The 23,424-nt window shown below is 46.4% G+C and overlaps 3 protein-coding genes across 6 annotated transcripts in view; all 3 read right to left on the bottom strand.

The window, feature by feature from the left end:
* Positions 1-1,018: 1,018 nt before the first annotated feature.
* On the bottom strand, positions 1,019-6,832 carry FIGNL1 (fidgetin like 1). Of its 3 annotated transcripts, none has more exons than XM_064160747.1 (3): positions 6,560-6,832; positions 5,308-5,399; positions 1,019-4,156 (listed from the first exon to the last, which is right to left on the bottom strand). In XM_064160747.1, the coding sequence occupies exon 3, from the start codon at positions 4,146-4,148 to the stop codon at positions 2,085-2,087; it is 2,064 nt and encodes a 687-aa protein (XP_064016817.1). In that variant the 5' UTR covers positions 4,149-4,156; positions 5,308-5,399; positions 6,560-6,832; the 3' UTR covers positions 1,019-2,084. The 3 variants fall into 3 exon arrangements, with proteins under 3 accessions (XP_064016817.1, XP_064016818.1, XP_064016819.1); XM_064160748.1 differs by having other exon boundaries at positions 6,601-6,832; XM_064160749.1 differs by lacking the exon at positions 5,308-5,399 and having other exon boundaries at positions 6,601-6,832.
* A 119-nt stretch (positions 6,833-6,951) lies between these two features.
* LOC135184703 (proline-rich protein HaeIII subfamily 1-like) lies at positions 6,952-8,747 on the bottom strand. The gene is made up of 3 exons (XM_064160719.1): positions 8,602-8,747; positions 8,188-8,359; positions 6,952-7,719 (listed from the first exon to the last, which is right to left on the bottom strand). Exons 1-3 carry the CDS (start codon positions 8,745-8,747, stop codon positions 6,952-6,954), a joined length of 1,086 nt encoding a protein of 361 aa, XP_064016789.1.
* A 3,773-nt stretch (positions 8,748-12,520) lies between these two features.
* DDC (dopa decarboxylase) overlaps positions 12,521-23,424 on the bottom strand; it is an 81,659-nt gene continuing 70,755 nt past the window's right edge. For both annotated transcript variants that reach the window (XM_064160742.1, XM_064160743.1), the window contains 2 exons: positions 16,620-16,721; positions 12,521-13,574 (listed from right to left, as the gene is read on the bottom strand). In XM_064160742.1, the coding sequence (XP_064016812.1) occupies positions 13,365-13,574; positions 16,620-16,721 (312 nt within the window). In that variant the 3' untranslated portion in view covers positions 12,521-13,364. The remainder of the gene's footprint in view (positions 13,575-16,619; positions 16,722-23,424) is intronic.

The raw sequence follows: 23,424 nt of genomic DNA, 5'->3' as shown, positions 1-23,424 counted from the left end.
TCAGATATAGAACGAGCACAGTATGCTCCCATTGCATACCAGGTTAATTCCCAGCATACATAAGGCAATCACTTAATCATACACAAGGGCTTCATTACCCAGGAGCAACCCTTAGGCCTTACTAAACAAAATTCTCTGGGGCTTTTATTCACCTGCCTGAGCAACGATTTTGAAGAACGTGTTTCCATTAGGATTGAAGAGAGCAAAAGTCCTAACTAGTGTATGTTTATAGCCTTCCAAAACTAAACTTGCAAGAGTAGATTTAATCTGATAGCATTTACCCAAATAGAAGTTGATCAGTTTGGACAGCACCACACATTTATTCTGGCAAAATTCTTCTGCTGGTTCAAAAACTAAGACAGGTTTTCATATCTGAATTTCTGTATCTGTGCAAAACAATTTCTAATGAATATCAGACTTCAGTAAAAACATAAGCTACAAATAGGACTGATTTAAGAAATGCAAACTCTTCCACATTATTCAAGGTTCACTATAGTCTCACAGCCCCAGGGGATCCCAAATGGATTTATAAAACTACTAAACAGCCTTTAGCTGCGATAGAAAAACCTAAGCCCAGCTTTTAAGCTCTGCATTTTCACCAGTAAAGTGCTTAAGAGAAACTGAAAATAAAGCTCACTTGAGTATGCAGATGAGTATTCAACACCACGCTGCCATCATGGCAGCTTCAAAAGAAGGTACTGGCTGGAGCAAAGTACCATGGGGCCTGAAGTTCAGATTGCAACATGAGAGGTTTCTTGTTTCCAGTTGCTGTTTCAGATATCCTACTTGTGTGTGTTGGCTGGGCTGTGTAGTTGAGGGAGAGACTGTTGTATAGCTGGCTTCTGCACTGCTTCTTCATTTTGCTGTGCTTTTCTGTGAAACAGGTAATTGTGCATTGTATCATCTCACTGAACTCACTCTCATCCCAGGGTTTGGGTTTTTTTGCACTACTTTCCCTGTGTGTGTAGACTTGCGGGAGCAGACTGCGTTAACCCACATGGACACCACAGCAGCCAGATCTGTTGAATCCAAAGAAAAACTTTTATTTTCCATTCGGAGGCAGCTTTGCCCAGCCAGGGAAAAAGGACAGGTTATGTGAACAAAGGGCTGTGCACTTCTTCCAGCCTTCAGGTAAGACCACCACATACAAACTAGCCAGGCATTTCTACCATTGGTTTAAAGGAGCAACAGAACCCAGTCAACACTGGGATGTAGGATTTCTCCTTTCCAGACACTAAAGCCCAATGAACAGACACTCTCAGGCTAAGATTTCTCCCATCATAGTTTGGCAGATGAAACTGCTGCTGGTTTTGCTCTATGTTCAGTCAGAAGTCAAAGTTCCTAGTCAAAAACAGTGGATACACCGACACAAGGACTCAGAGCAAGTACTGCCTTTACACAAACACAGCAAATGTGCTCACATGAATCCAACAACACAGCCCCACCTTCTCCCTCATCTTCAACTGCACAGGACTGAAGTTCACCAGAAAAGATCTCTAAGAAGCAGCTGGAACAGACTGCAGTGGCTCAGTCAGCAAGAGCACTGCTTACATGAGACCTTCACTTTTACATCCCCTCATGTATTTCCATGCAAGTTCTTACTGCTACCACCTTGATCCTTTCCTTCCTCTGTTACCATCTTCTGCCAAACAACATGACTCCAAGTAATTTCCCCCATCAGTTCCAGTTCTGCTATGTCCTTAATCCAACCTAGTATATCTGGTAACATTAACTGGGTGCCCTCAGCTTTGCATGGTATTACTGATACAGCACAGTAGGCCTTGCAAGACTCCCCCCAGTAGTCCAACTGTATGCAAGTTCTGACCATCTTCCCTTTAATTATCAGTGAAATTCATCCATCTTTCACAGCAGCTACTTGTATTTTTTGTCAGCTTCTGTTACTTGTGTTTAGCAATTTCTCTTACCATGACAAACAGTTTCTCATGGTCTGTTCAGCTGGTGAAACCTCGGACCAGGGCCTAAATAAAGTAAGATTTATTTCAAAGACAGAAAAAAAAAAGTAGACGTGAGCTTAATATAGGATAGTGTTAAAAAAAAGTTTCTGCAAAACAGTTAGGATGCAATTATCTACCACATCCAAAGGTCTGGTTCCAGGTTTCATAGAGTTCTAGGTCCTTTGAGGACACGCTGGGCCGCACAGTTTTGAAGGCACTCTCAAAGTCCAGAAAAGCAATGGGCCGCACTTGGTCCGGCATGATGGTTGCAATGTCCACGGACTGAATGCTGCGGATTGGGCCCAGGGAAGCTTCTCGGCAGAGCTGCGTCATGTCTGCCCCAGAAAATCCACTTGATTTCTCGACTATGAGTTCAATTTCCTCTTCATTTAGACAGCAGTGCTCCTTTGACATTAGGCGAGTAACAATCTGCTTCCTAGCTGAGGCTTCTGGAAGAGGAATGTACAGTCGCTTCACTAGTCTCCTTCGGGCAGCTTCATCAATTTCTTGAGGTCGATTCGTTGCTCCAACCACTAGAATACGATCTTCAGAGGACGTTGTTGCCCCATCTAACTGGACCAGAAATTCTGTTTTTATTCTTCTTGATGACTCATGTTCCCCATCTCCACGCTGAGACAACAAGGAATCAATTTCGTCGATGAAAATCACTGCTGGCTGTTGACACCGTGCCACAGCAAACAGGGCACGGACCATCTTTTCCCCCTCACCTACCCATTTGGAAGTCAGAGAAGAGGCACTAATGCTAAAAAAGGTTGCTCCAGACTGGCATGCAATGCATTTTCCTATAAGAGTCTTGCCAGTCCCAGGAGGGCCGAATAGAAGAATGCCTTTAGGAGGACCACGTAACCCTGTAAAGATGTCTGGCCTCAGCATAGGCCAGACTACTATTTCTTTTATAGTGGCTTTAGCAAATTCAACTCCAGCAATGTCATCCCAATTGACAGGAGGCCCATGGTCCATGATCTCATGCATAATGAGTTCAACCATTTTTGGTTCTATGTTTTTCAGTCGTTCATCCACAGGCAGCAATGAATCTGCTGGTCCTCTTGAACGAGCTTTGCACTGTGCTTCTCCATTTTCATTTACATCTTGTTTTGGAACTGGAGGAATAAACTTGCCAAATGGTGCCCGAGATCTGCCTGCGCCCAATGATTTCTTTACACCTCCGTATGATGAGACTGGAGTACGCTGACGCACACCTTGAATTTTCTTTTGCTGATCCATCCACAGCTGCTCTTTGGCAGTCCTAAAACCAACACTGCTCTCTTCATTTCTGTTCCTGTAACCCGAAAAACTATTGGTTTCCATACTAACAGAAGACTGGCATGGAACAAGGCTAGGAATCACCATGCTGCCTTCATCAGCCTGACCATAAACCACTTTTCTTTTTCCAGAACTTGCAGACCATGCAGGTACAACTGACTGATTCGAAACAGATAAATTCTGTCCATCGCAACAGTCACCTGACATTTTCAGAGAACTGCTATTTGTTGCTTCTTTGCTTCCAAATAGTGGAGGTACCTGGAAACCTGTATGAACCTGTCCATTTAGGGAGGCAGGAAGCATATCCGAAAGTTGTGCTGCAGAAGACACACTGCTTTGAAGAGACTTTGAAGATGAGGGATGCTCAAGGAAACCCATTCCTTGACTTGTACATTTTGCTGAGCCAGCAGAGAGATTGGTCTCTCTGGCACTGCTGCAGATACTGAGTTTATGATGGTCTGCAGCAGCAGAAGCACTGACCCTTTTACCGGACAGTACACAAGCATCTGTTGGTGCCATATGAGACCTCTGGAAATTTCTGACAGCCTGCATCCTCTCTTGCACACACTTTAATTCAAATACATTATCTGTTGTCAAGGCAGATTGCCACTTGTCACTGTTGTTTTGCTGACACTTTGCCAAAGTCAAAATGTTATCAGCATAGTTATTCAAGCCAGTCTCTATGTTGTCAGAGTCAATAATTGCAGAGTATTTCTCTGCATATTTCTTAAACAGGTTGGCAGCACAGACCTCAGAGATCTCAGAGTTTGCCCATGCATACTGAATACACAGGAGTTTGGCACGGTATTCATCTGCCTTCTGTCCAGGTGTGCAGGTCCCAGAGGTAATAGCAAAGTAACTTTTCTGCCAGTCACTCAAATGAACAGTACTGTGGGTGGGGGTTTCCATCACTGATGCTGAAACATACAGAAAATACCTGCTGTTATAAAAATGTACTTCCCAGATACTTCCTTTGGCTATTTTCCTCCTTTCCTACAGGAAAACATTACTTTAATTGAGAGAAATAGCACAGCAGATCTTGTAAGGTACTTAGTCTGGAAACATTACCTCTTCCTAAAAGCAACCTGCTTTATGGGGTTTAGGGGTAAAGCCATTTAGAACAAGGTTCTCTTTTCTGCCTTATGCAACGAAAGAAACAAAGAAGAAACATCACCAGAGTTTGCTTCTAACCAGAAGCCTCCTGGGGACGTAAGTAGACTGAAAAGAATGGTAACAGATGGCAGAGGTGGGGGGGGAAGAAAGGGCCTTGTTAAACAAAATCACCAGGGCTGTCATTCTTATTTGACACAATACAGGACAGGACAGAGGAGGACAGATTATCCACCACTGTCAAAATGATGAAGTTAATTACAGTGAGGGCAATAAAAAGAAACAATGAAGCTAATGCACAAAATTATATGCAAAGTCTCTGAAGGGAGGTGAAAAGTATAATGGATAGGTCTGACTGTAGCAAATTAAGAAAATACTTAGATTCATAGCCGATGTTCAAAACTATTCTGTTTAGTACATAACACACTGTCCCCCTTTTAAATTTTAGAGAAACAAATCTCCTGTGTGTTTAAAGCAATGTTTGCTGCTCAGTTTTGGAAAGCAGCATTTGAAGCCCTCGAGTAATTTTTTTACTTAAACAGGAAAGATGACATTCAGCTAAGAAAGAGCATTTTTCTAGTCTTGAAAAGATACATTCATGTTCATGTCATACTTTCAAAGAAGTTTTCTCTGCACTACATCACATGCAGAGGTATTTCTGGTAGTCCCAAGGGTTCATTACTTCACACAAGACAGAGACACAAGCAAAATGATGAGACACGTATCTCATCTGTCCACATGGGACATACATTTAATATACGACAAAAATAAATCAAACTCTTTTCTTAATTTCAATATGTGCTGGTATGCTCCAGCCAAAGAACATTTAAAAACTCTTGAAGTGGAAGTTCATATACTCTGCATCCCTTTCAACAGAGTCCAGGTAAACTTAAAATCTTCTTCTAAGCCAGCTACAGACAATATATATGACTGCAGATCCATGTACAGGTGTACTTACAATGTAATTACAAGACTGTGGAGACAGAGCTGAAGGAATCCAAGAGCAGGATGGAGGTTCACTGTTTACTTTCAAAATGTCTGCATCAGTTGCTAGACAGTAGAGAGCACAGAATGGTTACACCAGGAAGACTCACACATATAATAAAGAATGAGGAGCCAAAATATTTTATTTATTTATGTTTACCGCATCCTGATTTTGCAGAGCTGTTTAGGCAAGTCAAAGTATCTTTTACCTTTAAATTCAGTGCCTCTACATGGAAAGGCAATTAAAAGAAAACAAACAAACAACAACTAACCAGAAAATCCAACCAACCAAAAAAACCCAAAGCCAAAAACAAGACCTCTGAAAAATTACTGTCAACTGCTGGACTGTGTGAAGTCTAACTTGCCCCTACTGAACAAAGTGCAAACTCCCACCAGAACTCATCTGCAGATGAGTAGCAGACAAACAGGAGATATTAGTCAGCAGCCTTTTCCTTTTTTTCTCTGAACACCACCACACTAAATAACTATTCCAATGTGCCCAACTTTTATTTGGCCTCTTGAACCAACACCACCTTCTGAAACATAAATTTGGGAAAAGATGAGCAGCAAGCAGTTTCTGCCCTGAAATACTTCTGTAATTCCCATCGCTCAGAACATACCATCTCAAATTCACAAACACTTCGTAAAGATGCAGTGATCACCTTCACAGCACTGCGGGGAAGTCATAGGAAGTGAAGGGTGTAACCTAGGTTAGCATTTCGATTCGATTTTCTTAAGTATTTTCTAATACCACACACTCCCTATTCCTGTTTTCTGTGTAATTGTTCCGCCCCCCCCCCCACCGGGGGACCACCAAATGTGTACACAGATTCATAGTTCTCCAACAGCCGAAACTGCTCCCAGATGTGGCCGTCATGCTTTGCTATACGTGCCTAAGGCTGGGGGTTTACTAAAGAACCAGCAATAACTAATTCCTGGCATGCAAGTTTCAGCTGCAGCAGAGGAGTAGGCAATTCTCTGACAAACCACGTTCATACATGAACACGAACACCCACCCAGAGCACGGGGAAAGCCTGCTTGCCCTTAGGCAAGAACACCAGAAGCGAAGCACGCCAGCTGCCCAAGCAAGGCTTAGTCCTCCCTGCTGCAGCGGCCCAGGTACAGGCCGACTCTACCAAGAAGCCCTCACTAACAGAGCTTTAGGCGAGCTAAATCCCTCACACCAGAGTCGGGGAAGTCCGAGGGCTCCCCTGCGGCCTTCGTACCTTCGTGCCAGGCCGAAGGGCTTCCCCTTCCCAACACGAACCTCGAGATCGGCTGCGCCGAGTAGCCTGCCCGTGCGGGCTCAGCCACGGGAAGGCAGCACGGGCCGCCCACACCTAAGGGCAGGCGGCACGATGGCGGCCGACCACCTGCAGCGGGGAGAGTGCCGGCGGGGGCACAACAGGTCCTACAGGAGACTGCGGCGGCAGCTTCCCTACCCGCCCCCGCTTCCCGCCGCGGCCACCGCTGCGCCTCCCGCGCCTGCTCAGCCCCGGCCCCGCCCGGCAGAGCGCAGCGCCTTCCGCCGAGCGCAGCCAATCAGAGACCAGAACGCAGCTCCAGTGGGTGGCGGGGAAAGGTCACTGCGCTGACGCCATAGAGGCTCGGGCTCGGGTTAACCGCGGCTCCGCGAGCGGGGGGGAGGGACAGGGCTGCCGGGGGGAGGAGCTTGCTGGGGGCGGAGAGCGCCTGCCGCGGGGGAGGAGCCTGCTGGGGGCGGGGATTGTCTGCCGGGGGTGGGGAGTGCCTGCCGGGGGCGGGGAGTGCCTGCTGGGGGCGGGGAGTGCCTGCCGGGGGTGGGGAGTGCCTGCCGGGGGCGGGGAGTGCCTGCCGGGGGTGGGGAGTGCCTGCCGGGGGCGGGGAGTGCCTGCCGCGGGGGAGGAGCCTGCTGGGGGCGGGGATTGTCTGCCGAGGGTGGGGAGTGCCTGCTGGGGGCGGGGAGTGCCTGCCGGGGGTGGGGAGTGTCTGCCGGGGGCGGGGAGTGCCTGCCGGGGGTGGGGAGTGTCTGCCGGGGGCGGGGAGTGCCTGCCGGGGGCGGGGAGTGCCTGCCGCGGGGGAGGAGCCTGCCGGGGGCGGGGAGTGCCTGCCGGGGGGGGGGAGTGCCTGCCGGGGGCGGGGAGTGCCTGCCGGGGGCGGGGATTGTCTGCCGGGGGCGGGGATTGTCTGCCGGGGGCGGGGAGTGCCTGCTGGGGGCGGGGAGTGCCTGCCGGGGGCGGGGAGTGCCTGCCGGGGGCGGGGAGTGCCTGCCGGGGGCGGGGATTGTCTGCCGGGGGCGGGGAGTGCCTGCTGGGGGCGGGGATTGTCTGCCGGGGGCGGGGAGTGCCTGCTGGGGGCGGGGAGTGCCTGCCGGGGGCGGGGAGTGCCTGCCGGGGGCGGGGAGTGCCTACCGGGCGGGGAGTGCCTGCCGGGGGTGGGGATTGGGTGCCGGGGGCGGGGAGTGCCTGCCGGGGGGTGGGAGTGCCTGCCGGGGGTGGGGAGTGCCTGCCGGGGGTGGGGAGTGGGTGCCGGGGGCGGGGAGTGCCTGCCGGGGGTTGGGAGTGCCTGCCGGGGGTGGGGAGTGCCTGCCGGGGGTGGGGATTGGGTGCCGGGGGCGGGGAGTGCCTGCCGGGGGTTGGGAGTGCCTGCCGGGGGTGGGGAGTGCCTGCCGGGGGTGGGGATTGGGTGCCGGGGGCGGGGAGTGCCTGCCGGGGGTGGGGAGCGCCTGCCGGGGGTGGGGAGTGCCTGCCGGAGCGGGAGGGCTGCCGCGGAGGGGGCTGGAGCATTTAATAGGCATCAGTGTGGGTAACGTCCTTTCAGGCTATTGTCACTAGCAGTAAAGGAAATGGAGATGAGCCCTTCCTGTGAGCCAGACCTTTGGTGGATGCAGGAGTCGTAGCTCCTGTGTAGAGCTCGACGGCTGCCCGGAAAGGCAGGGCAGTTGCCTGCCGTCACCGTGGCCCGGCTGATCACTGTTGAAGACCCTTGATTCGGTTTGGAAGAGGCCGGGGCCCGCTGCGCAGCGACCACCCTGCGAGTCGGCCAAGCTGGACAGAGAGCAAGTTGCGGGGGGATGTGCGCAGGCGCAAGGGCTGTCTCAGCTGCTGAGCCAGGTGCCAGGGCTGGGCACAGACGGCTGCATGCGCCGTGCCTTGCTTCCGTGCCAGCGTGCTTCACCTCTTCCACCGTGGCGCTGGCTGTGAGGCTGTCGCAGCCACCAAGACCAGCACCACAAGGTGATAATAAATACAACAACTTCTGTACAGTCATTTTTAAAGAAAAGCTCTACCAAAGAGCCTCAGCAGCATCTGCTGGCCTGGCAGAGGGGCAAGATGAGTAGCATGATGCCTCGGAGCGCAAAAAATGGTGGCCCAGATGCATGTATCCTGGTCTGAATTTGGTCGTGGAGGCCCCAGCTGTATCACAAGAACCCATGTTCCAATTAACACGTCAACCTAGATGCAAATTAGTGCACTGCACTGCACTTACACCTCCGATATTAACACGGGTTTGTGTGGGTGAACATTTGATTTCCCATGAGAAGCATTTCTTGCAGTTACTGTCAGGTTTTCATTATACATCAGGCTTGTTATACCATTAGTGCAGACAGCACATTACACTGTCTGTTCTGCTGTGCAAGCCATCATCTGAGACCAAACCTGGTTAACATTCATAGTTTCTATCACTTCTGCCATCAAATTCTCCCAAGGTAAGCTTGCCCGGTTGCCCCAAGGTGGACTTTGTGAGCTGAGTGAGGAAGTTGGACAGTGCATCTGGCATGAATAACATGAGAAAAGCTTGGTAAAGAACTAAGAGACACAGTAGTCATAGTTCTGTTTCCATTTATTAATGCTGCAGGTAAAACCTACATGTCCGTTTAGCAGGCCTTAGATGCAGATTTTAGAGACTCATGACAAAAAGCACTGCGGCATCTGATTTTTTCCCCTCGGGTCATACAGACTCCACATGTTCTGTAGACACTGTCAATCAATGGGTATTCACTCTGCTCCCACCAGCTCGGGCTTCAGGGTTTTTCATTGTTACTCGTTTGCTCCGTCTCTGAGCAATTCAAGTATACACACCTCAAGGTTCAGACTGCTGTTGTAAGGGAGCTACAGCATGAGCACTACTTCTGAAAGGCAGTGTCCTTCCAGCACACAGCAGAAGCACTCACCACGAGCAGAGTCATCTATGCAAAGGCAAGTGAAAGCTAATAATGTAACAATTCTGATGATGCCAAGAGTATAGTACATTGCCCATACTTTTGTAAATACAGATCTTTTGAACAGTTCACCGTCAGTAATAAAGTACAGTCGCCATTAAGAACATAACTATTGTGTTAGCATTTCAACTTAAAAAAGGCATGGTTACTGCAAAGTTACTTTTCCCCCCTCTTGTTTAGTAGCTGCACTGCCTCACTTGACAGGTCAATATTCCACTAAAGTACAAGTCTAGGATTTGGTAACTTTATTTTGAACATAGACAGCACAGACTACATTAGCTTTGGTGCACAAGGCACAATAAATCCAGGGGCACATATTAGCCACTCATAAACACAGTACTTGTCACAGATACAGTGCAGAGCTACAGAAGAGCTGCTACGTTCCTTCAAAATGTTGTTTGCAGTTCTTTTCCTTACGTTGATTACATAGCCTAGAAGGATTCACAGCGTCACAGGTTGTTAGGGGTTGGAAGGGACCCAAAGAGATCATCCAGTCCTACCCCTCTGCCAGAGCAGGACCATAATCTATTGCAGGTCGCACAGAAACACACCCAGATGGGTCTTGAAAGTCTCCAAAGAAGGAGACTCCACCACCTCTTTGTGGAGCCTGTTCCAGTGCTCTGTGACCCTTACAGTAAAGAAGTTACTGCTCATGCTGAGGTGGAACCTCCTCCTCTGCAGCTTATATGCATTGCCTGTGTCCTATCACAGGGCACAAGTGAGCAGAGGCTGTCCCTGTCCCTTTCTCCCTGACACCCAGTTCTCAGGTACTTCATATGCAGCTGACAACATTAATAGCCTACAAAGGAATTATCATGTGGGGAAAGAGGGTTTGAAAGTCTGAATGCTAAGAAGGCCTTCACTAATTTACACATTCAAGTCACCTCAGGATTTCAGATAAATTAAAACTCTGAACTGGCCATGAGAAAATGTAATTCCCTGGGTCTTGTCACTGGTGTTCGTTAGAAGATTTACTTATATCACTTCTTTAAACACAAAAATAAACATATGGCATCATAATATTTCAAATTAACCCTTGTGGGTTTGGTTTGGGCTTTTGGCTTGTTTGGTTTTCCCCCAAAGGAGTTTTGGTATCTGGAAAACAGCCTCTTCTAAAAGTGATGCCTGTGTGCTGAGAAGATGTCACCTGTATGTCAGCACTAGCAACACTTCCCCACAGATATCTGCATGGACTTACATCTAGTTCTGGGCTGTTGGGTGCAGTTCATCACTCCTGGGTTTGGATGCGCATCTGCACAGCAGTCTGAGACTCACACAGGCGTGCATCAGACTCCTCTGCTCTGGTTTCCATGGAGAGGATTTCCACCAAAATCCTCTTATGTTCAGTCTAGTGTTGCATCTATGCATTTCTTTTTCAGTACTAATTAGAGAGATTTAGTTAGCTTTGTAGTCGCATAAGCTCAATGCAACTCCCATTTAATTTTGGTGCAAATTTATTTGGTGGAAATTAATTTCGGGTTTATTCTGTGATAGCTTTGATCAGAAACTAACTTTCTTTCTTTCTTTCTTTCTTTCTTTCTTTCTTTCTTTCTTTCTTTCTTTCTTTCTTTCTTTCTTTCTTTTTTTCTTTCTTTCTTTCTTTCCTTTCTCTCAGAATCTCCAGAAAAATCCACCCAATCCATAGTCAGCCTCTTTAATCCCTTCTGGAGAAGCAGAGAGTGGGAGCAGACTGTGTGCCATATTAAGTGTCTAGGTACATGTTTCATTGTTTACTTGCCACTCCCCAGATATGGGCAGTGTTCTAGCCCTGTGAGAGGCTGAGGGAGCTGGGGATGTGCAGCCTGCAGAAGAGGAGGCTCAGGGCAGACCTCATTGCTGTCTGCAACTACCTGCAGGGAGGCTGTAGCCAGGTGGGGTTGGGCTCTGCTGCCAGGCAGCCAGGGGCAGAATAAGGGGACAGAGGCTCAAGCTGTGCCAGGGCAGGTCTAGGCTGGATGTTAGGAGGAAACTGTTGGCAGAGAGAGTGATTGGCATTGGAATGGGCTGCCCAGGGAGGTGGTGGAGTCACTGTCCTTGGAGGTGTTCAAGAAAAGCCTGGATGAGGCACTCAGTGCTGTGTTCTGGTTGATCAGCTAGGGCTGTGTGCTAGGTTGGACTGGATGAGCTTGGAGCTCTCTTCCAACCTGGTTGAATCTATGATTCTGTGATTCTAAGAAAGCTGAATAATTGTGCAAGTGGTTCAAGATAGTTTAGAAATTAATGGAAACAGCAAAAGGAAAGATGAGTGAAAAGATGCCAGTGCAGAAACTTATCCTACAGATTGTGTTTCTTGGCGTAGCATTTTATTCTGTTGTTTTTTTTACACAGAAATAACTGGAAATTTTGTTTTTAAAATGGCAGAAGTTCTCACTGAAGTCAGATAGTGTTTCTGACTGTTACGTGTCTTCATCGGGATGCTGTGTCAGTGCTTTGTGTCAAGTGTACATTATTTGGCTTTTTCTGAGGATTATTTTCCTATATTTTCATATTGCACAGAATCATAGAATGTCAGGGGATGGAAGGGACCTCCAGAGCTCATCCAGTCCAACCCCCCTGCCAGAGCAGGATCTCACTGACCATGTCACACAGGAACACATCCAGGAGGGTTTTGAATATCTCCAGAGATGGAGGCTCCACAACCCCCCTGGGCAGCCTGTGCCAGGGCTCTGTCACCCTCGCAGGGTAAAAAAAATCATCCTCATGTTTACACGGAACTTCCTCTGCCTTAGCTTCCACCCATTGTGCTTTATGCTATCATCAGGCATCACCCAGCAGAACCTGACTCCAGCTTCCTGGCACTCACCTTTACATCTTTATAACCACTGCTGAGGTCACCTCTCAGTCCCCTCCTCTCCAAGCAGCACAGCCCCAGCTCCCTCAAGCTCTCCTTGTGAGATGCTCCATTCCCTTCAGCATCTTTGTGGCCCTGCACTGGACTCTCATTGACATGTTAATGAAAGAAGACACTGATGGTGGCACCATGGCATGTTTTGTCAGAGATTTATTACACGATGAAGAAAGCAGAGTGGCAGTTGTAAAAAGGAGCGACAGGTCTGTTTCACTGAGTATAGCTTACAGAGTATTTTCACATCCTGGCTGCTATAAGGAGTCAGTGAAAAATAGAGAACACCAGCTAGCACATGGCTTTGGACAGTGCTCTGAAGGGGCAGCTTCTGAATGACACAGTCATAATCTGTAGCCAGCATAACCTAACTTACTTGCTGAGACTGGACAAAACGACTGCTTCAAATGCAAAGCCTTTAGGAGAAGGTAGAGGACCTGCCAGAAGGATAGAGAGTACTCATTTAGTGCTCATCTGCTCTGTCTGGCTGTGTAATGAAGGAGTTTCCAAGTCCTAACTTAATTTATAGAACTGCTGCAGCCTGCCATGATGCGATAGCTCCCCAAATCATGACAGCAGCACTTGTGCATGCTTACTTAGAAAGCACCTGAACAGTGTTACAACCAGGCTACTCAACTCCCCCCAGTCTGCTTCTTTTCTGAAGTTATAGTAATGCTAAATGAATTGGTTGTAACATCTCATGGGTGTGCTAGAGGTGACTGGGGACAATGGAGGGAGTGCTGAGCCTTCTTCCAGTGGCTATATGCATCCCGGAAACAGGCAAGATGAAACTACCAGAGAGGGAATGAGTAAAGTTACAACAGGACTTGCTGGCAAGGGTTTTGCTACTGCAGCTTGACTATATAACAGCAGATTTTGTTCTTTTTTTTTTCCCTTTGTAATTTGACCTTCTCACCTGCCCTTAAAATAGAAGTTGGCAGTGCAGAGAAAGCCAGTTAACCTCCTGCCCGCTGCTACTTCATTGCTGTTACTGGTGGTTTGGCTCCCACGCTTTCAGAAGATCAGTTGCCAGCTGTGAGATGTGCTGCCAGGCAAACTCGATGTGGGTGGATTCCACTGTGCGGGAACAAACAGCAAAACGCAGCACAAACTTCTCTCGCAAGTAGCATGGAACCAGATGAATCTTCTTGGCCTGGTCTATGCTTTTAAGAAGCGCCTCGTTTAGTTCGTTTGAGCCCTGAAATTGTTGCAATTCAATGGATATGGTGGTGAATTTCAGAAGCAAGTGTGGCATATATAAATCCCACCAAGCAGCCAAGCCCAAGTACCAGCAGTAACATGCAGCCAGTTGCTCATCTCAGTGCTCTGCCATCAAAGGACTGCAAAAAGATGACAGTGCAAGAGGTAGTTTCTCAGCCACAAAGAGATCTATGGATTAACCAGGGTTTAGAAATGGTGTTTGCACTGGGACATTTGTGACAACCAGCTGCCTTCTTGTTTCCTAAGGTTGTGAGCTATGGAGTGTGACGTGAAAGTGTTCATTATTATAGCCATTTCATTACACTTCTGTTAGATCTAATGAAACACATAGAATCAGTCAGGGTTGCAAGGGACCACAGGGGGATCCTCCAGTTCCAACCACCCTGCCATGCCCAGGGACACCCTACCCTAGATGGCCAGGCTGGCCAGAGCTGCTGTTGAGTTAATGCCCTTGGCAGGGATGAGGGAGGAAGGAAAAGGATTCATGTATCTTTATTGTGTTCTGCTTTTGCAGCAGCCCATTGGGACTGCTGTGACACTCAGGTGCCACATCAAATTGAAGTTAGTGGTGGCTAATTCTCTCCCAGGGCTTTGAAAAGCCAGCTGTGATTGAGTCTGTCAGGTTCAGTAAGACATAATTCTCTCACCCCCCTGGAGAAATTACTAACTTGACTTGTATTCATCTGCAGACATGACAAGGAGGCCAAAGTTTAACCCTTTGGCAGGATACATTTGATGAAATGTAAGTTATAATCTGAAGGTCTGTCTGATCAGCAATATGAATGGCAAAAGCCTAACAGTTACAGCTCAGCAAAATAAAGTAAAATGTCTCTCAAGAGCACAGAAGGAAAACTGTTTCACACACTGTGCAGCATTATGGTTCAAGTGGCCTCTCCCTTAGTCCTACTGTAACTGTATAAAGCTTGCAAGCATCCTACTTCTAAGATGCATCTTGATATGAATTCTAGAAATCAAAGAAGACTTTTGGAAAGGGTGATTTAAAAAGCAAATAAAGTTGTAAAAATTCCTGTGAGGTGCTCTTAATGTAAGAGGTTTATTATTTTGGTTTGGTCCTCTTTTGACAAGGAAGGCAAGCAGTGGCAGTGCTGCTGTTTCCACAGCACCCTGCCTTTCTCCTCTAACATCTGGGAAAGTTCCTTAGCTAGGTGTGCAGCATGGACCTCTTTGCAGAACTGCCTTTCCCTGTGGATCTGATTTCTTCTGCTGGATGAGTGGGGAGAGGAGACCAGATGTAGGTATACTGCTGGTCTGATCAAAAGGGACAAATCCTGCATTGCTACGCTCTATTTCACCAGCACATTTGTTTGTTCCTTTAAAGTAAATGTAGAGCGCTGCCTAACAGCTGTCTCTGAGTCTGCAAAGCCAGTGTTTGCTTGTTCCATGTGAAAGAGTGGGCTAAACCAACATCTTGTTATTGAGCAGTAAAAGCCATAAAATCTATTCCTCAAAATCTTTTTCAAGTTCTTGTTAGGAAAGAAATTCTATTCATGTTCTCACTTTCTGGGAAACACTCCATGTTCTTCTTTGTTTGTTTGGGGTTTTTTGTTTGGTTTTGTAAACAGCATAAATTAAAATGAAACCATTTTCCTTAATCACAGAAGCGTCTGGTTGGAAAAGGATCATCAAGTCCAACCATTATCCCTACTCTGCAAAGTTCACCCCTAAACCATATCCTTGAGCACCACATCCAAAGGGCTCTTCAACACATCCAAGGTTGGTGACTCCAGTGCCCGGTTCAGGCCAGTTTAGACTCCTCTGGTCTGTGGTTCAGGGAGGAAAACCAGACCTTTGTAAGACCTCGGTGTCTACTGGCCATGAAATCCGTGGTTTAGAGTTAGCTCTGTCACCACCCTGATCCTGACTGTGGCAGTGAACAAGCTGGAAAACAAAACCTACTTGCAGCACATTTAAATACAGCTTTGCAGGCTTTCCTTGCAGGATACACTTGATCTGTCAGTGCCCAGTGAGTTCGTGATACAGATCTGTTAGCTCCTTCAGCAGATTGCACCAAACTCAGGTAGCTGGGGCAATGGAATGACTGAGACAGGCATTTATGAGAAGCCAAAATACCACACTTCCCAGCAGGAGCCAAGTCGTGGTTCTGAGCCCTCAGAAAAGCTACAAGCTCTTTTAGGTATCATGTGAGCTACAAAACAGCAGCGTTGCTATTGTTGCTTGGTGTTCAGATTCACTGTCACAATCCAGCCCTTTACTGAGGCTTCAGCTGTGAGCTCCTCTATGAAATGAGTCCTTTACCTAAAATAATACACTGATCTCCTCTTAATACCTGGTTGACCAAGTGACCCCTCCCAGCTACTGCAGCTCTTGTGCTCTGCATGCAGAGCGAGTTTTCTAGTTTCTGCTGGGCAAGACCTCTCTGTCAGTGAACTTGGCACTTACAGGGAAAAAAAGGCCAAGAGGGGAAAAAGGATCACGTTCAGAAAAAGAGCAGACCAGGGGCGATTGGGAAGCTGGCCTCCCATGCAAGCCTATCCTTACTCACGTCACGCTCCCATTTGCTCCGTCTGACTGTTGGAGTTTAGAATGTATTCTTTAAGGGAAACAGGAAGTCTCTACCTCTCTGATCTTCATCCATGGTAGTCATTACACAGATGTATGCCACTGAAGGTCAGACACGCGTGTGTGGCACGGACAGCCAAGCCGTAACGCACACGCGTATTCTCACGCGGCAGGCGCAGATGTCGAGGGAAGCATGCTTTAAATCATCCTCACCAAAGCCTGTGAAGCACAGAATCTAACGTTTTGCATCATTTCCTTGCCTAGACTATGTGTTTCAATACTGTAACACGTTTGAGTTCTCTCCATCCATCAATTCATTTTTAACAAAATTGTCTTAAGCTTCTTCCATTGATCTGCTTTGATCTACATGAACTCCCTTCACTTGCCTTAGAAAATACAGTAACTACAAAGACTGTTCAGTTGCAGGTTATTGCATGGCTATAAAACATGACAGAGAAACAGGAGGTCTTAGCTGCCTTACCTTCAGACGAAAACACACAAGTCCCAAGACAACCTCAGCACAGATCTCAAATCTTTCATCCTGAAGGACTAAATGTTCAAACAGATGTGCCAGCTTGACATGCTGGAAGAGAAAAGGAGTAACTATAAATTGGATCAAGAGAAAAGGTGTGCTGTATTGTTTCCATCCCTGATGCCTTTTCTCTTCCCTATTCTGGTATGTGATAATACTTATATATCACCATCTGTTTTTGTCAACTTACATCCCATTTGTGCCTTCCAGAGGTCAGACTGAGCCATTACTAGATTAATAGCTCAGTCTGTCCTAAGCAGTACTAATTTGTTCCTTAATTAATTATTTCCTCACACTTTTATATGAATCCATATTAACAGTAATCATTCTTTAAATTGTCTTACCACTGTCAGTGTGACAGTTTGGGTGTTACCCACCCCCCACACTCTCATGAAATCACCCAGGCTAGGCTCAGCAGAGCTGGAAATTAAGAAATGAAGCTTTATATTTACAGCTTAGCACAAGATACAAGCAGGTATTTACAACATGGACAGAAATGTACTAGTTTAAAAAAGCAATACAGAAACACAGCAGCCCTCCCAGAAACCAGAGTGCCCAGCAGGGGCTCCCAACCACCCTTCCACTCCTCTACCATATCCCAGACTTTGCCTTATATTCAAGGTGGGCTTGGAGGGCCAGCCAGGGGGGTTAGAAAGCAGAAGGGTTAACTACACAGACAGCAGATTAGGGAGCAAAGTGCAGGCAGACACACAGCAACCCTGTTATCTGTGTTTGTGTTCTTGTATTTGTGCATCTCAGCAAGCCTATGAGTGCAGCAGCTATCACCATTGTTTCCTTTTCACAACCTAGCATCTAATTTCTCTCACTAAAATATCCTAGTGAGCCTCAAACTAGCACAGTCAGTTTTTTCTGGGTATGGCTAGAGAGTCAAAAAGTTCCTATGGGGAGAGGGGTAGATGCACTGACTTACAGAGAGAAAACAATCACAATTGCAGTGCAAAACAAGCTGGAAAGATGGGCTTTTTAGAGCAGTTCCTCTGACATGGGAATCATTTGGAAGAAGAGGCTAACTTGCTCACTCTTCTGAGCTGGCTGTTAAGGTTCAGTTAAAAAGAAAGGTACTGGCAGCACAATCAATAACATGGTTAGGATATCTCAGCCAGCTTGTTCAGTAGTTACTGGAGAGAAGAAGAGAATTACACTGGACACCAAGCCAGAACAATTATTTTGAAGCAGAGGAAGCCAGTTCTCTTCCAAAATCAAAGAAATAGGAAGGAAACCAACAGGCATGCTAGCAACCAGCTGGAAAATCTTAACATCAGCCAGGGAAGATTACATATTCATACCACATTTCACTTGCTTCCAAACAGAAAATGAATTCAAAAGCACTTGGTAAAGAAGAACCCATATCCTCATCAGGTATCTGCAGTACCTTACCCAGTCCCTCTCTTCCTGGCTAAGGTGGTTTGGGTGTTCCCTGCCCCCCTACACTTAGGAAAATCACCCAGACTAGACTCAGTCAATCTGAAAACTGAAGAACGGAGCTTTATATTTACAGCTTAGCACAAGATCCAAGCAGATATTTACAATCTATACAGCTACACACAGACATATGCAAGTTAAAAAGTAATACAGAAACACAGCAGCCCTCCCAGAAACCAGACTGCCCAGGAGGGGCTCCCAACCACCCTCCCACCTTCTCCTCACCCTTCTACCTTACTCCAGACTTTGCCTTACAATTGAGGTGAGTTTGGAGGGTTGGCCAGAGGGGTTAGGAAGCAGAAGGATTAGTCAGGCAGCAGGTTAGAGAGAAAAGTACAGCCCAAGGCCCAGAGAGAGACTCTGTTAACTATGTTTATGCTCTTGTTCTTATCCATCTCAGCAAGCCTATGAGTGCAGCAGCCATCACCATTGGTTCCTTCTCACAGCCTAGCATCTAATTCTTCTCACCAAAATATCCCAGCTAGGCTCAAACCAGCACACTGGCTATCAACACTTTAGTGCTCACTACTCTAAACAATAATTTAAGGAAAGGATAAAACTGCAACAGCAACTGTCAGAATTCAAGTTTGTCCTCATGTAACAGCCACTCTACACCAGCATCATCCAAAACGTTTAGAAGCTCCTTAGTTTTCCCATGTTTATGACTGCAAAGACTTCCACAAAAACTAAACAACTAAGCCCATGTCTTCTCTGGCTTGTGCACTTTGCTTTTCTTGAGAGTTAAAGGACAGTTGTCAAACAAAAATGAAATGTGGAATGTTTCATCTCGTAGGAATTTCCCAGAGGGGCAAGAACAAGACAAAACACATTACAGAAACAAAATGAAACACAACAAAGGGGAACAAAAAACCCAACCCATCACATTCTGCAATCTTAATCATAGCTTTCTGATGTTTGTTTGTTTCTCAAAATAGAAAAGCATTGTTTATATTGAATCAAAACCTTCACATTGGGCATACTGGTGTCCTGTGCAAACAGCCAGTCCTGCTGGTGTTACCACTTCCTCTCTGCTCTTTGTTACATCCATTTATCATCTCCTTCTAAAATTAAGACTGGGAGCTCTGAGTCAGCAGCGAGACCCACAAAATGCTCAGTCCTTTCCAAGGCATGTGAATGCTCTGCAGATACAAACAGCATGAGTTTGCAGCAATAAAAACGAGTATGTGTATAGATATATATACCTGTAAGCTTAACCACCTGGAAACCATAGGTGAAGAATGCACATGTGTTACAGTGATCTTTTACTGTCTCCTCCTACCCTCATCTTCTGTAGACTTAACTATGTTCCTGCCCTTGACACAGCTCTGTGAAATTCACACTGCAGATGCTACGTCTTGGAAATCGAAGCTACAAAAAACCCAAACACGTTCAAAGAGAAGAAAATTTCACACATGTGCAGCTGAATGTGGTCACAATGGAACTTCACCAAAACTCACCTGGGGATGAATCAAATAAAACAAAACAATTAAGATTTGGCTTACTGCAAGCACTGAGTACAGGAACACTCTGGACCTGGCTTACTGCAAGCACTGAGTACAGGAACACTCTGGACCCGGCTTACTGCAAGCACTGAGTACAGGAACACTCTGGACCTGGCTTACTGCAAGCACTGAGTACAGGAACACTCTGGACCCGGCTTACTGCAAGCCCTGAGTACAGGAACACTCTGGACCCGGCTTACTGCAAGCACTGAGTACAGGAACACTCTGGACCCGGCTTACTGCAAGCACTGAGTACAGGAACACTCTGGACCTGGCTTACTGCAAGCACTGAGTACAGGAACACTCTGGACCCGGCTTACTGCAAGCACTGAGTACAGGAACACTCTGGACCCGGCTTACTGCAAGCACTGAGTACAGGAACACTCTGGACCCGGCTTACTGCAAGCACTGAGTACAGGAACACTCTGGACCTGGCTTACTGCAAGCACTGAGTACAGGAACACTCTGGCCCCATGCTGTATGGTTTATAGCAGGTATTTATGTCTACTATTTGCTCTAAAGGATTTTTTATGAATTAGGAAGAAGACAAAAAGAAGTCAAGCAAAAATAGAGACTATTCAGTAAGGCACAGATCAGCATTCCAGAAGTATTTTGTGTTCATGTCTGCATGCAAGTACTTCTATCCAGCTGGCCAACAGTGTGCTCAGGTGGTCATGAAGGCCAACAGCATCCTGGCATCTATCAGGAATAGTGTGACCAGCAGGACCAGGGAAGCAATTGTCCTCATTCACACAGTAATAGTGAGGCCAAACCTTAAGTACTGGGTTCAGTTTTGTGGCTTTCACTACAAGAAAGAGATTTTGATGCTGGAGTGTGTCCAGAGAAGGACAATGAAAATGGTGAAGGGTCTGCAGAACAGGTCTTTAATGCAGAGTTGCTGAGTGAGGTGGGGTTATTTAGTCTGGAGAAAAGGCGGCTGATGAGAAACAGTCTCACTCCTTACAGTTACCTGATGGGAGGCTGGAGCAATGTGGGTGTTGGTCTTCTCTCCCTAGCAACAAGTGATAGAACAAGAGGAAGTGGCCTCCAGTTACACCAGGGGGAGGTTTAAGATTGGCTATAAGAAGAAACATCTTCACTGAAAGGGTTATCAGCACTGGAATAGCTTCCTCAGGGAGGTGGTTGAATCTCCATCCTTGAAGGTGGCATATGTGTGATGCTACGAGACATGGTTTAGCAGCAGCGGACTTTGCAGCGTGTGATAAGTGGCTGGAGTCAGTCATATTGGACTGGATGATCTTGGAGGTCTCTTCCAACCTGGTTCATTCTACGAGTCTATGTTAAAAGACGTTCCCAACTGGCTCTGATCCAGTGTCTTACCAGTAGCAATAATGTGTGCAGCCACTGGGGGGCACCAAGTGCCTTGGCTTATACGGAACGGAGGGCGAGAGAGAGGAGCTTGAGCTGGTTTCACCCGTAATAAATGTATTTAACGCACCCAAAGCCCTGCACCTTTGAACTGTAAGCTGTTATCTACAAAGATTGTAGCCATCAAACATAATTAAACCCAATGAAGTTAAACATTATGAAGCCTGGCAGCTCAATCTCTGAAACTGAAGGGCTTTTAGGGATCACATCTGCCACTGTGCGTCCAAGACCTGTACTCATGCTCTGAAGTCTGAAGGTAAGCATGGCAGGAAGTCAGAGGAGGACACATGCTCAACTTCTCAAGGCAAGCACGTCAGCTGTGAAAATAAAGTCCTCTTTGGAGAACTGCAGGTACTGAAACTAAGGGTAGGAAAGAAGGAGAGGAAAACAAACAAATGACAGGCTGATATATGGATGTTTTAACCTTCCAGACGCTTTTCATTTCCACATTTGTGTCAAGATGCGTCCCTGGAACCACTAACTTAAAGTGTTATTTTAGTTGGTACTGTTGTGTAATTTAACAATGAAGTAGATGTATGCAAACCAACAGCTTCTGGCAATATCATTTGGACAACTCCTTGTGATCCCAAGGTGGAATCACATGGACTGCTCACAGGTGGCCTGGAAAGTCTTGGTATGTAGCAGCAGAATACCAGCCCTTTTACTCTTAGGGAAATTTAGGAGAATGGAAAAAAAACCTTGTAAGGTCACTTTTATGTATTATTATTTATTTCAGTTAAACAGCCATGCTCTTCTGCAGTGAGAGGTTATTCAGGATTAGGGGAAGTGTCTTACATAACCACTAACACGAGCAGTAAAGTGAGGGCCTATTTACCGAACCCAAGACTAGTCTGCATTTCTGTATGTACACGTGTGAATATACATATAAACAATGGAACATACAGAAAGAGAAAGGCTTCTGCGTTGAGGTGTTTAAAGTTGCATTTCATTTCTTGGGCAAAACCTTCTAAAACTGAAATAGTTTTTGACTTGAGGGCACTTCTCTGCAGCATCAGAGTATGTTCATCTGCGTGCTAGGTTGACCCTAGCTGAGATATTTTGGTGAGAAGAATTAGACTGTGGGCTGTGAAAAGGAAACAGTGGTGATGTCTGCTGCACTCATAGGCTTGCTGAGATGTATAAGAACAAGAACATAAATATAGATAAGGGAGTTCGCTCTCTGGCTTTTGGGCTGCACTTCTCTCTCTAACCTAACTTGCTGCCTGACTAATGCTTCTGCTTCCTAGCCCCCCTGGCCAACCCTCCAAACTCACCTTGAACGTAAGGCAAAGTCTGTGATAAGGTAGAACATAGCTTCCTAATGTTGAGTTGAACACTTCTTACTTTTCCTCCTATAGATTTCACTTCTCTGTCTGCCCTAGATCGCATCCCATGGCACTGAAGGAAAATCATGGCAAAGAGTTCTCTCAACAGCACTTGGCCTGCGTCACTCCTCTTGAAATACTATCTTTGTCAGTGCTCTTTTGCACAGTTCCAGTTTCTTGGTCTCTGCTGTTAGTTTTTACTGCAATTCATTATTCTTGGTGAAGAAGGAAAGACACAGTACACCAGTTTCTCCTGGTCCCACAGAGGAGTCAGAACGTTAGTGACCAGATGCAAAGATATTTGACATTAGCTGCTAAAGTTCTCCAACGCCTGCGGAGCATTTTGAAAGGGCTCAGAGCAAGAAAGGAGGAATAGGTGGTCCAGCAGTTTGCAAAGAGGCTACTTACAATTGGTGCATTAGGGTTTGACATCTACACTGACTCTGTTAGGAATCAGTCTAAAGGCTGTTAATTGCTGTTGGGTTTGCTCTCTTTGTACATGTCCCCTGTGGCTTTGGGACTTACCTACAAAATTGGCATTTTTCTCTCTCCACCTCCTGCAGAGATGATTGTCCTCCCCTTTACCACTGCTTTAAACCTACACTTTGTAATAGGTTACTATGACATATTGTGTGGGAAACGAGTACCTAACTGGAAGGTTTGGGAAGCAAAAAAAGTTACAGTATCTAAATCCAAGTCACACATTCTGATCTCCCAGGAATACTTTAGTTACTAAATGTTTTTCTCAGTAGGAGTAAATGCCAGGCTGCAGTGGTTATCTGGTCATTTCACTGCAGACCTTAAGGCTGCAAATAGAGCAGCCCTATTTTACACTGTTAGGAAAGGGGTGGGGGAGGAAAGAAAAAAATGAGGAAAGAAGGAAAAAGGGAGGGAGGGAAGGGAGGGATCCATGAAAAGAAAGTTTGTGAAGAGATACTTGCAGATATCTTTGTGAGGATGCATTCTTAAGGATATGAGGTGGTTTTTTTCCTCTATATCACGTTGGAAGCTCATCACTATTGAAAAACACCAAATGTAAGTGACACCTGGCTGCACAAAAGAATCCTAACTACAAGTCTATTAACACTGGATAAA

Source organism: Pogoniulus pusillus, chromosome 21 (assembly GCF_015220805.1).
Source record: "Pogoniulus pusillus isolate bPogPus1 chromosome 21, bPogPus1.pri, whole genome shotgun sequence".
NCBI lineage: Eukaryota > Metazoa > Chordata > Aves > Piciformes > Lybiidae > Pogoniulus > Pogoniulus pusillus.
The sequence above is the reverse complement of the archived record's forward strand: the minus strand, read 5'-3'. Positions and strand labels throughout refer to the sequence as shown.